Raw genomic sequence first — 19,527 nt, 5'->3', positions numbered from 1 at the left:
GGTGAGAATCTGGCTACTGTTCGAGGGTGGGGTGAGAATCAGACTACTGTGGGTAGGGTAGGGTGGGGTTAGATTATGTCAGAATCAGGCTTCTATGGGTAGGGTGGGGTGAGAATCTGGCTACTGTGGGTAGGGTTGGGTTAGATGAGGTGGGAATTAAGGGGGTAAGAGTTAGGCTAGTTAGGGCTCTGAGTGAGGTCTCGGGGATGGTCAAGTGAGGATACAGGATTCTGTGGGTGGGGTGAGAGTTAACAAAACGTGACATGTAAAAGACTGTTGACAGTATGTTGAAGCAAAGTTAAGGGGTGTGGCAAATCCAGGTGTGTGGGGAAGCTGATAGTGGATGCAGGGTGAGGTGTCCTGTAAAAGGAAACACAAGACATACATGGTTTAGGGTTGATATATTTCAAATGTCCGTCCAACTTATCTGACAAATCATTTCTCTCTGGCCTATTTCTAGCCACTCTGGGTCAGGGTATGCATTTCTTTTGCTATGATTGTGTTCAGGTTTTCAGGTTAAGTTTACAAGCTTTATAATTGTTGTCATGTTTTCACTACTGAACAGTTACAGTGAAATAAACGAATCTTCACTCCATTCTTGATTCTTTCATTTATCCCCGATGACCTAAAGTCAGAAATACCGTATTCGACGTAATAAGCGCCCCGCTCCAATAAGCGCCCACGGCGATATTTCCTAATATATTGGCTAGTAAACAATCCCAATCAGCACCCCTTCCGATTGATCAATGTACACAAGACTTTTTTTATTCGTGTATAATACGCACTCGTGTGTTATATCACCCTTAATAATGGGCAATTAAATACTTGAAAAATATATCTGTCGTATGTAAACACTTCAGGCTGTTAGCATAAACCACGAAATTTACGATCTTTCAACTCAAAATAATATTCTAATAAGCGCCCCCTATTTCAAATTGTGAGAGCGCCCAGGGCATTGAATACGGTATGTATATATATTTTATTCTGTTGTAATTTACAAAATATACATAAAAATATGACCTCAGTGTCATAGTCCCAATTTTAAGTTGAATGCTAAAAATATTCACTATTATAATAAGGTTGCATTTCACTAAAACCCTTCCAACAGTCAAGAATGTCAGGTGCTTTCGAGATTAAAACAGTGTTTTGAATGTCTAATGGTGCAGAGATACTTAAAACTGATGTAGAAACAAATATGGGCAAAGTGTGCATGCTGGTTATTATGTTTATATCTACATTAACACAAAATAATATTGATGTCAATTCTTCATTGGTTAGCCACCCATGGAATAATTTATGGTGTAATCAGGGTGAGTGAGTATGGTTTTGGCTTTTAGCAATATTCCAGCAATATCACAGCGCGGGACACCAGAAATGGGCTTCACACATTATGGTGTAATGAATGGCAGGTGCTGTCTAGATAGAGTGTTATGTATATTAGATACTGTCTAATTACTGTCTAGACACAGACCGCCTCCGTGGTCTAGTGGTAGAGCATCCACCCGGAGAGCGGAAGGTCCGGGGTTCGATCCCCGACCGCGTCATACCAAAAGACGTTAAAAGATGGTCCTTGTTGTTACCCTGTCTGGCACTCGGCATTAAGGGGCTGAACAAGGACTGGTCGGCTCGGAGTCAGTATACTGTGTCTGAGTGGGGTATTCATGTTAAACTGCGGCATGGTATCTCAGTGAGCTAGCACTATAAATCGGCATCAGTCCGGACTAGTACAAGCAGCCACACAAAGACACACACGTACATGCACGTCACTATATAAGTGCAATAATCTTGGACGCAACGTTAAACCTCCTTTCATCTCACCTCACCACGTCTAGACACACATCAAGACTGGTACTGTGTGTACCTAAGTGAGTGAATTTGCTTCCAATGAACACCACCTCAACTGTATTTCAGTAATATTTTACTTGGCATGCCCACTTGATGTTGAAGGAAAGCCCAAAGTGGTGTTGGTCTTTTACCATGTTGATGCAACCCATGACCATGGGTATGGTGCTAACCAATCTCATTAAAATCAGATCTTAGTTCTCGCTATCGCTAAACAAAGATCTGAGGACATCCCATTACGGGTCACGTCAGAACGACCTTTCATCCAACCAATCAGAGTGTCGCTTACCAGATCATGAAAGTGGCAGTCGGAATGTGTTTTCTAATCATGCAACCACGATATATTTAACATGGGGTATTCCGAACAATATTTACGGGTTTTATGATTATATCCATACAATCTAGGCCATCTATAAGCCATTCCAGAATGTTCTTCTTATCAGTTTTAAAATTGTTAATCGAGAATACGTCAAAATATATTTCTAAGCGTAGTCACCCGTTTGAAACTAGTGTCATAAAGCTCGAGAAAGCTGCCTTCTGATTGGCCAATGTCGATTTCTTGTCAGTCATTTCATTGGTCGGTCAAAATTCGCGAAAGGTCATTCTGACGTGACCCGTAATACCCTCAGATCTTTGTTTAGCGGTAGCGAAAACTAAGATCTGATTTTAATGAGATTGGGTGCTAACAAGCCTACAGACATAAATCAGGGTAATTCTGTGATTCAAACCAATGATCATAGGATTCTGGCATACATAAGGGATGCAACTCTGCACAGCAAAATACAGCACCTAGACAACTTGGCCACTTGTAACCCTGGCTGTGTTTGAAATGTGAAGGGTTTATTTTGACGATGTTTGTGTGGAATCTGTATAAGTATACATTGCTGGGGGCTTACTCTAACCCGAAATCCCCACTGGGGTTAACCATCAGATATCCTTTCCTTAACATGATGGTATCCACAAAACAACACAACTATTTTAATTTTGAGATATTTATTTGTGCTTTTCAACAAAGTGAATTAAAAAACTTATCAACAATAAATTACAGTTATCAATCTTAATATCTAGCTCATTTACATATATGTGATGATGAAAATGAACACACTCAACATAAATCTTCCATATTATTCTACGTGTATTAGGTGATTTCCTTGTTCCTGAGTTCCCATTTACCAGTAATAACCAGTTTTTTACCGGTAAAATTAGGCTTGGGCCGGTAATTTATGTGACTGCCAGTCCCTGTGGATCGGCAAATAAAGTACCTAGTAAATCTTTGTTGGTGAATAAAACATCGGTGATATTCATATAAGTACATTTTTCAGCTTGTCTGTTACCAATAGGGTTTCCCCTTGTCTATTTCTAGGTTAAATATCCATTTGTAGCGACTTCGTCTTGAAATATTAACCAAAAAAAAGAGAAAATTGTGACTGAATGACGTATAGATCAAAGTTACTTCAGAGATGACATCTTTGCACTGAACATGATGTTGAAAGAATTAAAAACAAATAATTTTCATACATTTTTATATCTGTTGAAAGGTTGGACTGGCAAAAATTAGGGGGGGACTGGCAGTTTCAAAAGCCAGCGGGAACACTGTTGTTGTAGTAGCTGTATTCATTCATTTTTTTCATTCAGGTGAGCGTTATTAAGCCAACATGGTAAAGGGAAACATAACAGGTAACTTCTGCTGAAGGGGCCGTTGTCGGCACAGGTACTACAGATATGTACCCCGGGGACAGAGAAATGTACTCTTGCCACAGAAAGGTACCCCAGGATGAGTCCATTCAGCTGCAGGTTGTATTGTGCAATGCACTTAACCGATTCCTTGAACGCTTATATATACGACACATCCAGTGTACTATGTTAAAATCAAACAAACACAGTGACATCTACGTACTACTCTAATATTCCATGATGCACACCATTATCCAGCATGCACTCGTCATCAGGCGAACCAGGACCATAACATGAACCGGTTTCGGTTTCGGGTTGAGAAATACGGACTCATCCGCTGTTTAGGGTACCAAGTACCTTTCTGTATTCTGATTTTGGCTTGGGTACATTTCTGTATACAGAAACGTACCTGGGGTACATATCCGTATTACTCCTGTCGACAACGACCCCTTCAGTGTAACTTCTCAAGAACATCCTTTATAAGGACTTATAAAGGGAATTGTCTCCAGCCACTTGGCCACACTAGGTTTCTTCATGACCAGTAAATACATACATCTACATTGTGGTGGAAGCTTGACGTATATCTACTTTTAATCATCCAGTGAAATGAGGCATGTTGATTCATGGAAATCAAATGATCCCTTTGTGAAGTGGAAACAAATGCATATCCTGCTCTAATCATGCTAATGATCAACCAAAACAACTGGCTGCGAAATGCTGATTCGTTAATATGAGTGCTGTGCTTGATATATTTACACTAAAACTCTGTAAATTGTTAAGTCTGAATAATACTTGCCAACTGGTAAGCATTTAATCTCTTAATCTAATAATAACCCGACAACTGCGCTTTGGTAGAAACAAGCTGCATGTTCCCAGTGAACACAAACCTTACATACACTGATGATCCAAATAGACATGTGGCCACCTGCACAATCACACTTATTTATTATCTTCAAAACAAAATCATCCAGTCAGCTCAACAGCATCAATGAGGACTTCATCCAATCAGCTAAGTAGAAGCAATGAGGACATCATCCAATCAGCTAAGTAGAAGCAATAAGGACATCATCCAATCAGCTAAGTAGAAGCAATAAGGACATCATCCAATCAGCTTGGTAGCAGTAGTGAGGATGTCATCCAGTCAGCTCAGAAGAAGCAATAAGGATGTCATCAAATCAGCTTAGTAGAAGCAATAAGGACGTCATCCAGTCAGCTTAGAAGAAGCAATAAGGATGTCATCCAATCAGCTTAGTAGGAGTAGTGAGGAAGTCATCCAATCAGCTTAGTAGAAGCAATAAGGACGTCATCCAATCAGCTTAGTAGCAGTTGTGAGGACGTCATCCAATCAGCTCAGAAGAAGCAATAAGGACATCATCCAATAGGCTTAGTAGGAGTAGTGAGGAAGTCATCCAATCAGCTGAGTAGAAGTAGTTAGGACGTCGTCCAATCAGCTTAGTAGAAGTAGTTAGGACGTCATCCAATCAGCTTAGTAGAAGTAGTTAGGACGTCGTCCAATCAGCTTAGTAGGAGTAGTGAGGTCGTCGTCCAATCAGCTTAGTAGGAGTAGTGAGGTCGTCATCCAATCAGCTTAGTAGAAGTAGTTAGGACGTCGTCCAATCAGCTCAGTAGAAGCAATGAGGACATCATCCAATCAGCTTAGTAGAAGCAATGAGGACATCATCCAATCAGCTCAGTAGAAGCAATGAGGACGTCAGCCAATCAGTTCAGTAGAAGCAATGACAACATCATCCAATCAGCTTAGTAGAAGCAATGAGGATGTCAGCCAATCAGCTCAGTAGAAGCAGCAATGACATCATCAAATCAGCTCAGTAGAAGCAATGAGGACGTCATCCAATCAGCTCAGTAGAAGCAATGATAAGGTCATCCAATCAGCTTAGTAGAAGCAATGAGGACGTTATCAAATCAGCTTAGTAGAAGCAATGACGACATCATCCAATCAGCTTAGTAGGAGCAATGAGAACGTCATCCAATCAGCTCAGTAGAAGCAATGATAAGGTCATCCAATCAGCTTAGTAGAAGCAATGAGGACGTTATCAAATCAGCTTAGTAGAAGCAATGACGACATCATCCAATCAGCTTAGTAGAAGCAATGAGAACGTCATCCAATCAGCTCAGTAGAAGCAATGAGGACGTCATCCAATCAGCTTAGTAGAAGTAGTGAGGACGTCATCCAATCAGCTCAGTGGAAGCAATGACGACATTGTCCAATCAGCTCAGTAGAAGCAATAAGGACGTCAGCCAATCAGTTCAGTAGAAGCAATGAGGAAATCATCCAATCAGCTCAGTAGAAGCAATGACGACATCATCCAATCAGCTTAGTAGAAGCAATGAGGACATCATCCAATCAGCTCAGTTGAAGCAATGATAAAGGTCATCCAATAAGCTTAGTAGAAGCAATGAGGACGTCATCCAATCAGCTTAGTAGAAGCAATGACGACATCAGCCAATCAGCTTAGTAGAAGCAATGGGGACATCATCCAATCAGCTCAGTAGAAGCAATGAGGACGTCATCCAATCAGCTTAGTAGAAGCAATGAGGAAGTTATCCAATCAGCTTAGTAGAAGCAATGAGAACGTCATCCAATCAGCTTAGTAGAAGCAATGAGAACGTCATCCAATCAGCTTAGTAGAAGCAATGAGGACGTCAGCCAATCGGTTTAGTAGAAGCAATGACGACATCCAATCAGCTCAGTAGAAGCAATGACATCATCCAATCAGCTCAGTAGAAGCAATGAGAACGTCATCCAATCAGCTCAGTAGAAGCAATGAGAACGTCATCCAATCAGCTCAGTAGAAGCAATGTGGACATTATCCAATCAGCTCAGTAGAAGCAATGAGGACATCATCCAATCAGCTCAGTAGAAGCAATGAGGACGTCATCCAATCAGCTTAGTAGAAGCAATGAGGAAGTTATCCAATCAGCTTAGTAGAAGCAATGAGAACGTCATCCAATCAGCTTAGTAGAAGCAATGAGGACGTCATCCAATCAGCTCAGTAGAAGCAATGAGAACGTCATCCAATCAGCTCAGTAGAAGCAATGAGGACATTATCCAATCAGCTCAGTAGAACCAATGAGGACATCATCCAATCAGCTCAGTAGAAGAAGGGAGGACGTCATCGAATCAGCTCAGTAGAAGCAATGACGACGTCATCCAATCAGCTCAGTAGAAGCAATGATGACATCATCCAATCAGCTGAGTAGAAGCAATGACGACATCATCCAATCAGCTTAGTAGAAGCAATGATGACATCGTCCAATCAGCTCAGTAGAAGCAATGATGACATCGTCCAATCAGCTCAGTAGAAGCAATGAGGACGTCTTCTAATCAGGACATCAGCCAATCAGCTTAGTAGAAGCAATGACTACATCATTCAATCAGCTTAGTAGAAGCAATGACGACATCCTCCAATCAGCTCAGTAGAAGCAATGACGACATCATCCAATCAGCTCAGTAGAAGTAGTGAGGACGTCATCCAATCAGCTTAGTAGAAGTAGTGAGGACATCATCCAATCAGCTGAGTAGAAGCAATGACGACATCGTCCAATCAGCTTAGTAGAAGCAATAAGGACATCATCCAATCAGCTCAGTAGAAGCAATAAGGACGTCATCCAATCAGCTCAGTAGAAGCAATGACGACATCATCCAATCAGCTCAGTAGAAGCAATGAGGACTTCATCCAATCAGCTCAGTAGAAGCAATAAGGACATTATCCAATCAGCTCAGTAGAAGCAATAAGGACATCATCCAATCAGCTCAGTAGAAGCAATGATGACATCGTCCAATCAGCTCAGTAGAAGCAATGACGACGTCATCCAATCAGCTCAGTAGAAGCAATATGGAGATCATCCAATCAGTGGAAAGTGTGTACCATAATGCACTTACAAAGGTCGTGATGGACTGTATGGCCATAAGCTGGTGCCCGTTACGAAGACTGCAGTTTGTAGTAAGCCAGCAAATCTTCAATACCTTCATCTTGTTCGTCACACAGAGACAGCTTCTTAACACCACTTGATAATTCTGAATCAACCTTACTAGCCTTGACCTTTGTCTTGACCTCATCAGTGACCTTTGCACCATCTCCTGTTTCCAACTCGTCCTCTGAGCAGATATCTGACGGTATTGGGTTTGATGAGGACACATTTTCCACTTCGGCTGTTCTGTCTTTTCGACGGTTAGTGCTCTGTGTTAGATACTCATTAATTTTGAAAGTGACACCATCACTGAGCAGTCGCATGGCGATGCGTGCGATGTTCCTGGCATCATCCCGCCCACAATGAAGCTGACCTTCGAAGGACATACCAAGGCTGATGAGCATGGCCTCGATACCACATCGACGACACTGGTAGAAGTTGCTGGAAAAAGGAAACACTTGCTCACATATTTCATTATTTTCACATAACTACACAATACATAAATATACATAATCTCAAATTGACAATCTTCCAGCCTCCTGGGCCCCGTTCCACAAAGCAAATGTAGCACAAACACGATCGTAACTCCCATACTTTAACATAGACTTACGACTGTCGTAGCGTTAAGATCGCTATGTTGAGCAGGGCCCAGGCCTTCATCAGACATAATCTTTTGGTTTAGTACTAAATTACAGGAGATGACTTGTTCAACAATTTCTGTATTTGATGAAGTTATGTATATTCATTTTAATTTTCCTATGGGATCACAAAAAATGTACATAAGAATAGTCTCTGAGTCTAAATCTGTTTTGAATAGCATATGAGTCATATCACACAAATACACTGACCACTGATATGATGTTTGTTTTTTAACACCATACTCAGCAATAGTAGACAATAGTGGACCAGACAATCCAGTGATTGATATTATGAGCATCGACCCAGGCAATTGGGATACGATGACATGCATCAACCAAGTCATCAAGCTTGACCACCCGACCTCGTTAGTCGCCTCTTACGACATGCATAGTTGCCTTTTACGGCAAGCATGGGTTGCTGAAGACCTATTCTACCCCGGATCTTCATGGGTGACTATGTCACATGACCATCTATGTTACCTGTAGACTTTCCTGATGTTCACCCACTTGCGGGCCCAGCGTGGGAAGTCCAGGCCACTGAATTGACACTGCATGTGGAGGAACCGGCTCATGTCCCAGGGACTGCAATCAATGTCACCGTCATGATTTAAAGTCGGTTGGTTGGTTGGTTGGTTGGTTTGTTGTTTAACGCCGCACTCAGCAATATTACAGCTATATGACGGCAGTCTGTAAATAATCGAGTCTGGACCAGACAATCCAGTGATTGACATCATGAGCATCGATCCACGTAATTGGGATCGATGACATGCATCAACCAAGTCAGTGAGCCTGACCACCCGATCCTGTTAGTCACCTTTTACGACAAGCATAGTCGCTTTTTATGGCAAGCATGGATTTAAAGTCGGGGACATACACATGACATCAGCCATATCACTGCAATAACTGGGGCAATGAAGACCTGGTCTTATGCAAGCCAAACAGGGCCCCACTCCACAGACTGCAGTTAGGACTACAATGATTGTAAGCCTATGTTACAGTTACCAAAACGTACAATCATCATAGCACTGTGAATGCATGGTGAAATGGGCCCTAATGCTTTAACCACCAGCAAGGTTGACACCAAATTTCACTTACTGAATGCCTCCATTTAAAGACCCAATAAACAAATAAATCATCCAAGTCCACACACCAGGGTTTCAAAATTATTTAATCATTAATCTAGAGACTAATACTCATTATTAGCAAGAAAAATCATTACCATATCTCCATGTCCGAATGATGAGATCTGATTGTTTCACGTGATATTTGATAAAATAATATGTATCCTGACTCTATTGACAAGAATAAGTTACTGGAAGAGGAAGATATCACACCCACCCGTCTGTGACGATGGCGAATGAGTGTCCGTCTCCTAGATGGTGAGCCTGCATCCATTCTGAGAAAGATGTCAGAACCTGTGGGAATTCTGGTGCAGCAGCCACTTTAGTCTGAATTACAACACAACTGTTCATAGTTACCTGTGAAGTAGGACAAGTTACCTGTGTGAATGTAGGAAGTAGGACAAGTTACCTGTGTGAATGTAGGAAGTAGGAAAAGTTACCTGTGTGAATGTAGGACGTAGGACAAGTTACCTGTGTGAATGTAGGACGTAGGACAAGTTACCTGTGTGAATGTAGGAAGTAGGACAAGATACCTGTGTGAATATAGGAAGTAGGACAAGTTACCTGTGTGAATGTAGGACGTAGGACAAGTTACCTGTGTGAATGTAGGAAGTAGGACAAGTTACCTGTGTGAATGTAGGAAGTAGAACAAGTTACCTGTGTGAATGTAGGAAGTAGGACAAGTTACCTGTGTGAATGTAGGAAGTAGGACAAGTTACCTGTGTGAATGTAGGAAGTAGGACCAGTTACCTGTGTGAATGTAGGAAGTAGGACAAGTTACCTGTGTGAATGAAGGAAGTAGGACAAGTTACCTGTGTGAATGTAGGAAGTAGGACAAGTTACCTGTGTGAATGTAGGAAGTAGAACAAGTTACCTGTGTGAATGTAGGAAGTAGGACAAGTTACCTGTGTGAATGTAGGAAGTAGGACAAGTTACCTGTGTGATTGTAGGAAGTAGGACAAGTTACCTGTGTGAATGTAGGATGTAGAACAAGTTACCTGTGTGAATGTTGGAAGTAGGACAAGTTACCTGTGTGAATGTAGGAAGTAGGACAAGTTACCTGTGTGAATGTAGGAAGTAGGACAAGTTACCTGTGTGAATATAGTAAGTAGGACAAGTTACCTGTGTGGATGTAGGAAGTAGGACAAGTTACCTGTGTGAATGTAGGAAGTTGGACAAGTTACCTTTGTGAATGTAGGAAGTAGGACAAGTTACCTGTGTGAATGTAGGAAGTAGAACAAGTTACCTGTGTGAATGTAGGAAGTAGAACAAGTTACCTGTGTGAATGTAGGAAGTAGGACAAGTTACCTGTGTGATGCCTGTCAGCTGGACACAGAAGTCCGTCAGCCGGGGATTCAACACAGGCCTGCAGTAGGAGTGAAACTCATCTGCCTGACAACAAATTTCGTCCATATAAAGTTTGTTTGTTTGTTGTTTAACGCCGCTCTCAGCAGTATTCCAGCTGCATAGCAGTGGTCTGTAAATAATCATATCTTGACCAGACAATCCAGTGATTGACCTCATGAGCATCGATCTACACAAGTGGGACATGATGACATGCACCAACCAAGTCAGCGAGCCTGACTACCCGATCCCGTTAGTCACCTCTTACGACAAGCATAGGTTGCTGAAGACCAATTCTAACCCGGATACAAGATCGGCTCACCATATATCAAATATTATCTATCAAAATAAGTGTCTCACAGTCCACAACAGAAGCATGTTCAGGGTTGAAATGTCTTTCTTAAACTTTCAAATTATAAGGATCAAATCTAATCAATGCAAGACCACCATTTCTTTCAGAAAGCAGCCTATGCAGTCAACTAAAATGATGGTTTTATGTAAAATGTGAATCGCATTATATATCCTAATAATGCAATATCTAAATCTGAATAGAACATTTTCACATCTTAACAAGTTTAACAAGAAACCTATTCATTCCTAAAATCTAAACCAGACATTCATCCACTCATAAAAGGCCACGTAACCCTGTTCTATAATAGGTAGCCATCGGTTGTCTAAGTAGAGGCAATTTATGGATAACAACTTCTTTATTTACTGTGAAGGCGACGTTTTGGTATAGATCCTTATACCGTTGTCAAGCAAGGCTGAATAATGATCATAGGCAACGTTTCGGTATAGATCCTTATACCGTTGTCAAGCAAGGCTGAATAATGATCATAGGCAATGTTTCGGTATAGATCCTTATACCGTTGTCAAGCAAGGCTGAATAATGAACATAGACGACGTTTCGGTTAAGATCATTATACCGTTGTCAAGCAAGGCTGAATAATGATCATAGGCAACGTTTCGGTATAGATCCTTATACCGTTGTCAAGCAAGGCTGAATAATGAACATAGACGACGTTTCGGTTAAGATCATTATACCGTTGTCAAGCAAGGCTGAATAATGATCATAGGCAACGTTTCGGTATAGATCCTTATACCGTTGTCAAGCAAGGCTGAATAATGAACATAGACGACGTTTCGGTTAAGATCATTATACCGTTGTCAAGCAAGGCTGAATAATGATCACAGGCGACATTTCGGTATAGATCCTTATACCGTTGTCAAACAAGGCTGAATAATGATCATAGGCAACGTTTCGGTTAAGATCCTTATACCGTTGTCAAGCAAGGCTGAATAATGATCATAGGCAACGTTTCGGTTAAGATCCTTATACCGTTGTCAAGCAAGGCTGAATAATGAACATAGACGACGTTTCGGTTAAGATCATTATACCGTTGTCAAGCAAGGCTGAATAATGATCACAGGCGACATTTCGGTATAGATCCTTATACCGTTGTCAAGCAAGGCTGAATAATGAACATGGCTTCCTGTCTAATTGGCTTCCTCATCATCGGTCCATCATGCTGTAACCATGGTTACAGTACTATATGCTTTTATTCCTCCATAGTCACTTTAGAAGTTGCACATATCATATAGTCTGGTCATCACAGATATTTGGAACAGTTCTTGATCCTCATCGGACAGGGAAACAGGAGGCTGACAGGACAGGAGACTGCAGACAAGATCAGTGTCGGATCTATCTTGGAGATGGACACTGAGTTCCACAGGACCAATGTTGATGATGTCACACCACAGCATGTCTCGATACATGCTTAAAGCCTCACAATGACACAGGGCGTGTGTTAGAAGGTCGTCGTAGTGTAGACCACAGAGAAAGCAGCCTCCTTGAACAACGCCTTCCGTTATCATTGTTTAATCTACTCACATCAATCTCTCTGATGTATGCAATTGTTGTTATTGTTAATCTTCCACCTACTGTATGTATTCTGTACCATGTTCTTTATTCAGCTTGCTTGACAACGGTATAAGGATCTATTCAGAAATGTCGCCTTGACAGTAAATAAAGAAGTTGTTATTCATAAATTGCCTCTACTATGTCATCTGTCAACATCTGAGTAATGCCTATCAAACAATTACCGTATTCGACGTAATAAGCGCCCAGGGCGCTCTCAAAATTAGAAATAGGGGGCTCTTATTAGAATATTATTTTGATGGAAAAAAACAGAGTTGAAAGATAAATTTCGTGGTTTATGCTGACGGTCTGAACTGTTTATATACAACAGATATATTTTTCGAGAATTGACTTGCCCAAAATTAAGGGTGCATATAACACACGAGTGCGTATTATACACGAATAAATAAGTCTTGTGTACATTGACCAATCGGAAGGGATGCTAATTGGGATTGTTCACTTGCCAATATATTAGCAAATATCGCCGTGGGCGCTTATTAGAGCGGGGCGCTTATTACGTCGAATACGGTAATCGGTTATCCCAACTCACAATGGTCATCTCGGCTACATCGACCAGTATTGCTGGGAACTCGATGATCTCATGCTGGTAGTCGTCCACCTCCCTCTCACACGTGGCCTCGAAGTCAATGACAACAAGGTAGTCGTACTTAGTGCTGCCTGGGGTCTTGATGCGCGCCTTCATCAACTTTTGCTTCTTGTAGAAATTCTTTAATCGGCGTTTCAGAACTTCTTTCACCCCACTGCAACACAGCAAACATATAAGTTTTGATTGTTTGAAGTTTAACTCCGCAATATTCCAGCTATATGATCGTACGCAGGAAATAATACATGGGAAGGCAAACAGGAAAATAAATCCTATTTCAACATGTTCAAATCAAATGTACTTTCTTCTTTGAGAAAAAATAAGTTTTCGCACATATTTCCTTCCTAAAATAAAGGAGATTGCCTACCTCAGCCATCACCCAGTTGCCTCAGGACCATCTTCCTGAGGCAAGGGAGTTAACTGACTATAAAAGTCCAGTTTCCGTCCTTGCCAAACTAGGCTGGAATTTCTGGACTTGATCGTAGCCCCACCAGTGGCTATTATGAGTTATGTCCCTTTTATGTCCCTCCTATTGATCATTCAGATTCCACCTCTAATCTCACTTGCATTTGCTTCAAACAAAATGGCGGCACCCAGTCAAGACGATCTGATTGATAATCAAAATCTATATCGTGATAAAATGGGTCTTACTTTGCGAAGTCCATTAAATAAGGTGAGCACCTAATTAAAAACATGAAAAGATTTGGGAAATGCCGACTTTGCAAATCCTGCAATCAACTGAAATCTACACGGCAGTTATCATGGTTATGAATCTAATGTCAATTTTGCTACGCAATTTTGATTGGACAATGCATAGGCTTGTTAGTCCAGCCAATATAACTCCAGCCTAGTTCCAGCCTCAAGTTGTTTTTGAAGAAAGTCATCTTCTGGAGAGTGTTGGGCTTTCCATCCACATTATGCTGATGCACAGAGATATAATTGAAATACTGTTGTCTCTCACTCAACAGAACCAGAGCCATCAGTGTGATGAGTGAAAACTTTAACCACAAGACTACCCTACCATGCCAGTTGTCCTCCTCAATACTGACATACTTAGTATCAGTGGGGGTGAGTGAGTGGGTATGGTTTTATGCTGCTTTTGGCAATATTCCAGCAATATCACAGCGGGGGGACACTAGAAATGGGCTTCACACATTGTACCCATGTCGGGAATCGAACCCGGGTCTTCAGCGTTACACTAGGCTACCCGACCGCCCCTACTTAGTATCAAAGAAAAGGCAACTTATCACGACTTACTTGGTGTCTAGTTTGAGTGCTGTCAGTTTTGCTTTCAGTTGGTCTTTCGTCATCTTGTTAATCTCTCCATTCAGCCGAGCCAGCTTCTTGTACACTGGATCTGAAAACTCTCCCACACTTGCGACATCCTTCTTGGACTTGGAATGGTCAGTTGTTGCCCTCTGTAATACTGGATACTAAAGTATCATGGTTATCACACATGTGTCAAGAGGGAATTCCATAAGAAATCTATATGTTATAACTACTAGAAGATGTCATCAGCCATAGGCAATTTGCCAATTACCAGTCTTTAATTGTAGCGTAGCAAAACGGAATACATTTTGTAGCAAATTTCAATGTAAATTTTACATTGGGAAAAAAGGGGTAATATTTAATTTCTGGTAGTTTTGCATTGAAAAGATGTTTGGGATTATCTGCCCCTGGACAGAGGTGAAGGCTTCATGAAATTTTCCTCCACCTGCCTGACTGTCCGGCAGATATTTTTAGGACTGCTTACGTATTGAGTTTTAACTCCTTGTAGATTCTCAAGTAACTGTTTGCATTACTCCAACAGAAATGAATCAAGATGCGATTTTCTCTTACTTTTTTAGATTTTTCAACATTAATAACTTCTGAAAGCGGGCAGGCAACTTTGAAAACACTTATGGGTCACCTGCCTGACCGTCTTGTTGGGTTTTCAAATTATTTCAAACACTGGCTTGGTATTCTCTGTTTCCTTTCGCTCTATATCTCTGCAGCAATTCATATTTCCAGAAGCCGTCAATGAGGCTGAATTGTTTATATTTTCCCCATGAAAACTATCATACAAAGTAGTGTCAGAGCCTCATGATAATTCTACTGTCTCACATTTTATGACATTTTACCATGTTTACGTCACTATCAGCATGATCAGAATAGTGCACATTTTACTTATGATGAAATATATGTTTACCTCTTATATTGAAAAGAGACATTTTTTTTAAATAGCAAGTGGCAAATAGAATCTGTTTATGTTCACCAACCAATCACATTCAAGTATTCTCAAACTTTGGTTTGAGTGACCAATGCAAAGGAAACTCATAATATTGGTAGAATTCATGAACATTTCGAAAACGGTATCAATATTGAGTTGTTCCCTTGTTAGTTGAATGATAATATTTAGTGTTTAGGAGTAGTGCACTTTACCGTGCACTTTTTCAGATCCAATTGGCACCGTGGGGGCTAGGGCTCACTTCGTCGGCATACTGACTTGGCTTATTGGCAATTAACTAACTGACGCTCTACCACTGGACCAAGAGTGCCATCACATGTAATTAGTGCTTGTTTAACGAATAATTAGCACCTCATTAACACGCATACGCAGTTAAGTCAACAATGAATTGCACATGCGTGTTACTGATGTCACACCCTCTCGATTCATCTTTTTGAGGAAGCCATGCCTGGCATTGCCCATCAAAACATATTAAAAAGGGCTACTGTAATAGAATTACCCTCACTGAATTTGGGGAAACACCGCAAAAAGGTAAGAATTTATGGCTAACTTTAGCCCTCACCAGGCTAACCCTTAGCATCAAAAAGGGGTGTTGGATCGTAAAGGCATGTCAGCACCCAAAGATTGAAATGGGGTGTTGGATCGCAAAGGCGTATCAGCTCCCTGAGACGAGTGTGAGTGCATTTTAGCATGAGCCACGGTAACGGTATAGCGCGGTAATTGAGCTGTCGGTATTACGTGAACTTACTAATAGAGACTGATAAATGTATGAAGTAGAATGACATGATTACGTGAGTTTGTGATTTGAATCTACAGAGGAAATGATGCTACATACTGCATGGTAAGTAGATGACACCTATATCCCAGTGTTATGGGTTTTCAGACACTTAAGAAACATTCCTATATATATATATAGTATGACTCAATGTTATTGCGGGCTCTATATTATTGCGGTATCGGTAAACCTTGTAATCCACACCCCCTGTGGACTGTTTACTTATAAAATCTAACCATGATATTTCATCGCTTGATTGAATGCAGGACTCGTTGCAGTATGTCACGGCGGCTACTCGTAAGTATACATGTTTACTTTTTTATGATAGTGTCTAGAAGTTTTTCAGGTGGAATTACCCCTTCCTCTATTCGAAATTGGTTAGAAAAGAACCTGTTTCCTTAGACGAAGTCCCCTGACCCCACCAAGGTTGTATGCATATTGAGTATGCATAATCCAAAAGGGGAAGTAATGTAAACCACATAATAAACGTAAATCACACCATAGTCCTAATATTGCCATACCACAATAATATAGGGTTGCCCACCCTTGAGTCACTAATGACAGGTACTTTGTTTACCAAATTCGTTACACAAAATCAGCATCACAAAAGTTGAACAAGAAACATTTTGCTGGTGACATATTTAATAGGTCAGTAAGTGTGCGCCATTACCATCCATGATATCGACAAATACCCTATTTTCGAACAGCCATATTTGATATTTATTTGTCGCTACGAGAGGTGTGACGTCATGAAAACTGCCGCCTGGAGAGTGCACGAGTTTGGCCTGTCAACATTGGGTTCATGTGAAGTACTGTACACCTGACAAAACATTCCCTCGTCATTCAGAATATTGGTGTCCGTGTCATGATAAAAGGAAGAGTAAAATACTGTCAACACAAATATTGATATCTTGTGAATAGGTTTCAAACTTTCAATTACTTATTGAGAAATGTGCGCCCAAACATGTCTGTTCATTCATGGGAACGCCGCTAAAGTATGTTTCCAATCAGGTGTTGAAAATAGGTGATGTCACTCGAGTGAATTGGAAGTTTACAGCCGAGGTAATGGAGGTCACGCCTTTTAGCAAGGATTTGTTTTCTTTCGGAATGTAGCTAAATTCTATTACTGAAGACATCACTTAATGGTATGAAGCAGAATTCGAGTTTTGATTCACTCATCCGTCAAAATATCAGCAATGCCATCTCAACGATAAATTAACTACAGCGATAATATAGCGCACCGTCCTAATAGCAGTGGTGTCTTCTGACGAAAGTCAAATGAGGAAGAAAAATATATCATTAGTAAACATTTAATTGTTCTAAACCCATAACATCCAGTGATAACAGAGTACTTTAATAAGAAACGTGCCGTTATTCTGTAAATAGAATGCACGTATCAGTAAACAACCTGTTCCTGAAAGCGCCGATGTGTGTTTGCAATTGTTCAAGTTGTTGTGATCGAAATCTGGACGACATATGATCATTAACGGTTTAGACTTTTCAAAGCAAATATATGAACCTACATCAATATCCTTCTTGGTTATCGTTAAAGAACCACTTGTTTTCGCCTCTTCTCCCTCATTGTGCTCTCTTAACGGCTGATCACTCTTAGAAGAAAGTTTACTCTCCATTTCAGCTTCCATCGGCTGAACGGATAAAATACGGACACAATTTAAAAAATATTATTGAAAAGTAAACTCGCCGAATAAACGGAATTCCAATTTATATACATAAAAGCATAGCATTAAAATGGTCTTGGTGACGTTATCGTTTATTTAGAATACTGGTCACTATATTATATACAGCACCAATCTCATTAAAATCAGATCTTAGTTCTCGCTATCGCTAAACATAGCGGTAGCGAAAACTAAGATCTGATTTTAATGAGATTGTATTCAGCACCTAAGGCCATTCACTATCTTGGTTATTGTGGTTAACATTAAATGTACTGGCTTTATTGCTTTCAGAGACATATACCATTTTATTGGTATATATGGTCTCCGTTACTTACAAAGACCAAAATATCGATATCTTGCTACGTACACACTACTTGCATTTATGAACTGAATACGATTTTCAAAAATTTTCTAGATTTTTTAAGATATAATACAATATGTATATTGACTGATTCACTCAGACAATGTACATATTGCCCAATCAATTCATTGTGGAAACGTTTTAATTACTTAATTAGAAGTTATTTTGACCTTAGTGAGATCCAAATTAAAATGAGGAGATTACATTAAAGGAATCTTCTCATTTCAGTCAACCTGCGTAATGTCCTTTTCCAGGCAATATGTATATTGAATGAACATTTCCTGAGTGTACATATTGACTGATTATAGACACAAAGATTCCTAACCCCTGGAATTAAGCTCCTATTCATGCTGTCAAAACAACTAATTCTAGCTTCACGCGATGTCGCCAGAATTATATTTTTGTATGAACACTGTGTGCCTTATAAGATGTGTGTGCATTTCCTATGCCGTGACACTGCGATATTCTGCTGACGTTGGAGAGTTAAGGAGCGCTTCTTGCTTTTTGTGGACTATGTATGAACGCTTCATTTTTCAAACCTGCCCGCAGTAGTGCGCATGGGATTTGGTTTATGGGTGTAGAACCTAAACTCTAAACTAGATTATATTGGTCGTTAGTGCTACATATAAAGTCCGGAATTCTGGTGTTAAGTCATCATTAGATAAGTGTACTTTTATGATAACAGGACTAGTTATCTGGGATCGTGCAAACATTCTGGTGTTCCGATCGTACTTTGTAAGCATGTGAGTGAATGTGGTTTTACGCCGCTTTTAGTAATATCCCAGCAATATCACGGCGCGGGACACCAGAAATGGGGGTCACACATTGTACTCATGTGGGGAATCGAACCCGAGTCTTCGTCGTGCCGAGCGAACGCTTTAACCACTAGGCTACCCCACCGCCAGTGTAAACATGTAACGATAACACATAGTCTCGTTTGATTCCACCGTTGATGATTCTTATATTTTACATGACAAAACATATTATTAACTAGAACATAAAAACGAACCAAAAATTAATGAATATGATTGTATCAGGAATATTTTTAGTTTCAGTTAACATATATATAAGTAAACATGGCGCGTAGATTTAAACAAAAAACATACAATATTGAAACAGAACAGCTCTCTCGGTCTTTATTGTTTGTTTGTTTGTTTGTTGTTTAACGCCGCACTCAGCAATATTCCAGCTATATGATGGTGGTCTGTAAATAATCGAGTCTGGACCAGACAATCTAGTAATTGACATCGTGAGCATTGATCCTCGCAATTGGCATCGATGACATACATCAACCAAGTCAGCGAGCCTGACCACCTGATCCCGTTAGTCGCTTCTTATGACAAGCATAGTCGCCCTTCACGGCAAGCACGGGTTGCTGAAGACCTATTCTACCCCGGATCTTCACGGGTCTCGA

At 40.5% G+C, this 19,527-nt stretch overlaps 1 protein-coding gene across 2 annotated transcripts; it reads right to left on the bottom strand.

Moving 5' to 3' along the window:
- Nucleotides 1–2,818: 2,818 nt before the first annotated feature.
- Nucleotides 2,819–17,735, bottom strand: LOC124143381 (3'-5' exoribonuclease 1-like). 2 transcript variants are annotated; one of them, XM_046512339.2, is made up of 7 exons: nt 17,600–17,735; nt 14,332–14,507; nt 13,021–13,231; nt 10,517–10,600; nt 9,426–9,535; nt 8,568–8,669; nt 2,819–7,890 (listed from the first exon to the last, which is right to left on the bottom strand). In XM_046512339.2, the coding sequence occupies exons 1-7, from the start codon at nt 17,717–17,719 to the stop codon at nt 7,461–7,463; spliced, it is 1,233 nt and encodes a 410-aa protein (XP_046368295.2). In that variant the 5' UTR covers nt 17,720–17,735; the 3' UTR covers nt 2,819–7,460. The 2 variants fall into 2 exon arrangements, with proteins under 2 accessions (XP_046368295.2, XP_046368297.2); XM_046512341.2 differs by having other exon boundaries at nt 14,332–14,492.
- Between the last annotated feature and the right edge of the window lie 1,792 nt (nt 17,736–19,527).

This window comes from Haliotis rufescens, unplaced genomic scaffold, assembly GCF_023055435.1.
Source record: "Haliotis rufescens isolate VD_foot unplaced genomic scaffold, xgHalRufe1.0.p SCAF_108, whole genome shotgun sequence".
Classification (NCBI taxonomy): Eukaryota; Metazoa; Mollusca; class Gastropoda; order Lepetellida; family Haliotidae; genus Haliotis; species Haliotis rufescens.
Note: the sequence above shows the minus strand (reverse complement) of the source record. Positions and strands in the feature narration are given on the sequence as shown.

Bases quoted from the DNA above. Each gene is read 5' to 3' on its own strand.
- LOC124143381 (XM_046512339.2), bottom strand. From the start codon at position 17,719: ATGGAAGCTGAAATGGAGAGTAAACTTTCTTCTAAGAGTGATCAGCCG. The intron at 10,601-13,020 runs GTGAGTTGGGAT...ATTTGTTGTCAG, and splicing joins ATGTAGCCGAGATGACCATT to GCAGATGAGTTTCACTCCTA. The intron at 7,891-8,567 runs GTAACATAGATG...TCCTTTTTCCAG, and splicing joins AACATCAGGAAAGTCTACAG to CAACTTCTACCAGTGTCGTC.